General features: G+C 69.4%; 1 protein-coding gene across 1 annotated transcript; it reads right to left on the reverse strand.

Annotated features, from left to right (window-relative positions):
* Nucleotides 1-14: 14 nt before the first annotated feature.
* Nucleotides 15-2823, reverse strand: LOC123255709 (collagen alpha-1(XVIII) chain-like; the record flags this gene model as incomplete). Its single annotated transcript, XM_044684456.1, has 6 exons — nt 2314-2823; nt 1881-1943; nt 1562-1605; nt 650-772; nt 241-411; nt 15-143 (listed from the first exon to the last, which is right to left on the reverse strand). Coding segments are annotated over exons 1-6 (654 nt in total), but the record flags the coding sequence as incomplete, so codon positions are not given.
* Between the last annotated feature and the right edge of the window lie 90 nt (nt 2824-2913).

The following is a 2913-nucleotide window of genomic DNA, read 5'->3' on the forward strand; positions in this document are numbered from 1 at the left end:
GCTGCCGCGCGTACCGGGCCTTGGCGGGGCCGGGTGGGCACGTGCCAGGGCACAGCGGCGGCACCGGGCAGGCCCTGAGCAGCGCCCACAGGGACAGCCTGGATGGGGAGCAGCCGCGCAGCCGCGTCCCGCCCGGCAGGAGGCTACGCAGCAGGCGGCACGTCTCCAGCCTGAAGCGGGCTGTCGGGCCTCAGTTTCCTCCCAGGCCGTGCCAGCTCTTAGTTTCTTCTATCCTGGCACCCTCGGAGAGGGGCGCCGTGGCCAAGGCGGCTGGGCGGACTCGGGGCCTGGCAGAGGGCCCTGAGCAGTGGCCGCACCGGGCGGGATGCTCCCACAATCCCACTCTTTCAGGGTGCCGCCCGCAGTGCCCAGCAAGGTGCCACAGGCGGGCAGCTTTAGGCCGGGAGGCCTCTGCGGTGAAAGGAAGGGGCCAGAGGGGTCGGGGGAGGGGAGGGAGAAGGTCCTCCCTGGACACGCCGGCTCAGCCGTTCCCTCCTTGTGCCATGATCTGGCCGCTGGCTCTGCCTGGGAGGGGGCACAACCAGCCCCTCTGCCTGCCCTGGAAGGTGCCAGGAGGCCACTGCCCTCGAGGGACAGCTGAGGAGGGAGCCCCAGTGGGGGGTCACGGTGGGGAGGGGCCTGGCCTTACCTGGACGCCAGGGTACCCAGGGGGCCCGGGGGGGCCGGGCAGGCCCGGGACTCCGGAGCTGAAGAACCCGCCAGTGCCAGGCTCGCCCTTTTCCCCTTTGACGCCTCCATCTCCCTTCTCCCCCTGCAGGCGGAAAGGGGCGCATGAAGGAAGCCGGGGGCCTTGAGGGCCCCCCAGTGCCAGAGCTGACCTCCTCCGCCCCCTCCCCCCAGCAGCTGAGGCGATCGCCCGAGGGCCGGCCGTGCAGAATCAACTCCGCGCTCTGGGTCCAAAGCAGAAGAGTGCAATGGCGCCTCCCAGCCGGGTGACCCTGGGCCAGTCCCTTGACCCCACGGCCCACCCTGACCACTCTTCTGCCTCGGGGCCGACACACAGGACTGACTCCAGGACGGAAGGGGAGGGTTTAAAAAACAAAAGAAAACAAGGTGAGTGCCAAAGGCTAGGCAGTGGGCTTAAGGGACTTGCCAGGGTCACACGGCTGGGAACTTTCTGAGGCTAGATTGGAACCCAGGACCTCCCGTCTCCGGGCCTGGCTCTATCCACTGCAGCCCGGGCTGCCCCTGCTCACTAGCTCTCAATGGCTCCCTATGGACTCCGAGGACTTCCTCTAGGCTGGGACCCTCGCCACAAGCCCGCGAGCCGTGTGAGTCAGCCCCATCTTACAGACGAGCAAACTGAGGAGCAGTGACTCGCCCAGGGCCACGCCGAGCGTCCGAGGCCAAATTGGAACCCAGGACTTCCTGACTGCAGAGCCCACACAGACGTGACGCCCCGTAGGTGCCCCATACAGGCTGGCATCACGGAGGGGGTCCCCTTAGCCCCCCGGCCCCGACGGCCAAGTTTGCTCCTCAGAGCCCGCTTCCGGCCGGAGGAGCCTGGGGGCCGGCCGGGGAGAAGGGGGTCACGACGCACCTTCATGTGCTCCACCAAAGTGCTGAAGTCAAAGGGCAGGATCCCTGCGGGGGCGAGAAGGGCAGATGAGGGGCATCCTGGCAAGGCAGCCCCAGAGCTCCCATTTCCACGAGAGCCACTCCCCGCCACGTCTACACTGCCTCTCCCCCCCACTCCCCCGTCTACACTGCCTCTCCTGGCCCCGTTTCCTCTTTCGTTGCCACAGCTGGAAGGAGAGCCAGCGATGGCAGTGTGCCCGCCACTGCCCCGACGGGCACCGTGTGCCCTGTGATGGCGGCTCCCCCCGCTGGGCCGCCCTCCTGGGGCGCTGGAGGCTCACCTGGTGGCCCCGCGGGTCCCGCCTCTCCCTTATCGCCCTTCACTCCGGGGGGTCCCTGGTAACCTGGGGAGGGAGGGCATGGCGGGGCTCAGACCTGGCAGAGGGCCCCGCCACCCCCTTCTGAGCCCCCCAGCAGGACATCATTCCCGAGCCCGGGGCGGCGTCGGGATGGCAGGGAGGTGTGTGCCAGGGAAGCCATGGGGACGGGCACCGGCCAGGCACAAGCAGGGCCCCGAGGATGCCGGAGAGCCAGGATGGCACCCTTTTTAGAGGGGGGGCTGGGCAACTCTAGGGACTCCCCAAGAACGTCCTGGTCCAAAGGAAAGGGAAGAGGGGGCCCCGGCAAGCCCCTGAGGCCCGGCTCCAGCCCCGGGGGGGGGGGGCAGGCCTCGCTGACCCCTCGGGCGTCCGGCCACCTTCCCAGGCTCCTTACCTGGCAATCCCGGGGGCCCAGGGCGGCCGGGCTCCAGAAATCCCTGGGAAGGACAGACAGGAACAGGCTGTGGGCACGGGGGCCCAGCCTGCCCCAGGACAGAAGGGGGGACCCCCTGCCCCATCTAGGCCTCCCCCATCCAGTCTCGGGATCTCCTTCCAGCCCAGAGCAGGCCGCCTGGTGGTCTTCCCTCGGCCCCGGGGCCAGAGCTCCAGAGGTGCCCCCTTGGAAGTGAGGCCAAGAATGGGCACCGGGGCCCCCCGCCCAGCCTGAATCACAGCGGCAGCGGCCACATGCGGGTGCCAGGCCCCGGGGGGGCTCCTGGACCCCCCAGTCTCCCCAGGAGCTCTGCCACCGCCTGACTCCCTGGGACCCCACGTCTGGCTCATTTCACTGATGAGGAAACGGAGGCCCGCAGGGGGAGGTGACTGGCCCAGGGTCACCCCGCCAGCACGTGCCGGAGCCCCGGCTGCCCCTCCGTCAGAGGCGGGACAACATCGGAAGCAGCATTCGAAGCTCCAGGAGATGCCCTGCGAGGCCTTCCCCGACCACCCGCAGGGATCGAAGGCGTGCTCAGGGGTCCCGGGGCCGAGGGGGAGG

The sequence above is a fragment of the Gracilinanus agilis genome, unplaced genomic scaffold (assembly GCF_016433145.1).
Source record: "Gracilinanus agilis isolate LMUSP501 unplaced genomic scaffold, AgileGrace unplaced_scaffold50366, whole genome shotgun sequence".
Lineage (NCBI taxonomy): Eukaryota > Metazoa > Chordata > Mammalia > Didelphimorphia > Didelphidae > Gracilinanus > Gracilinanus agilis.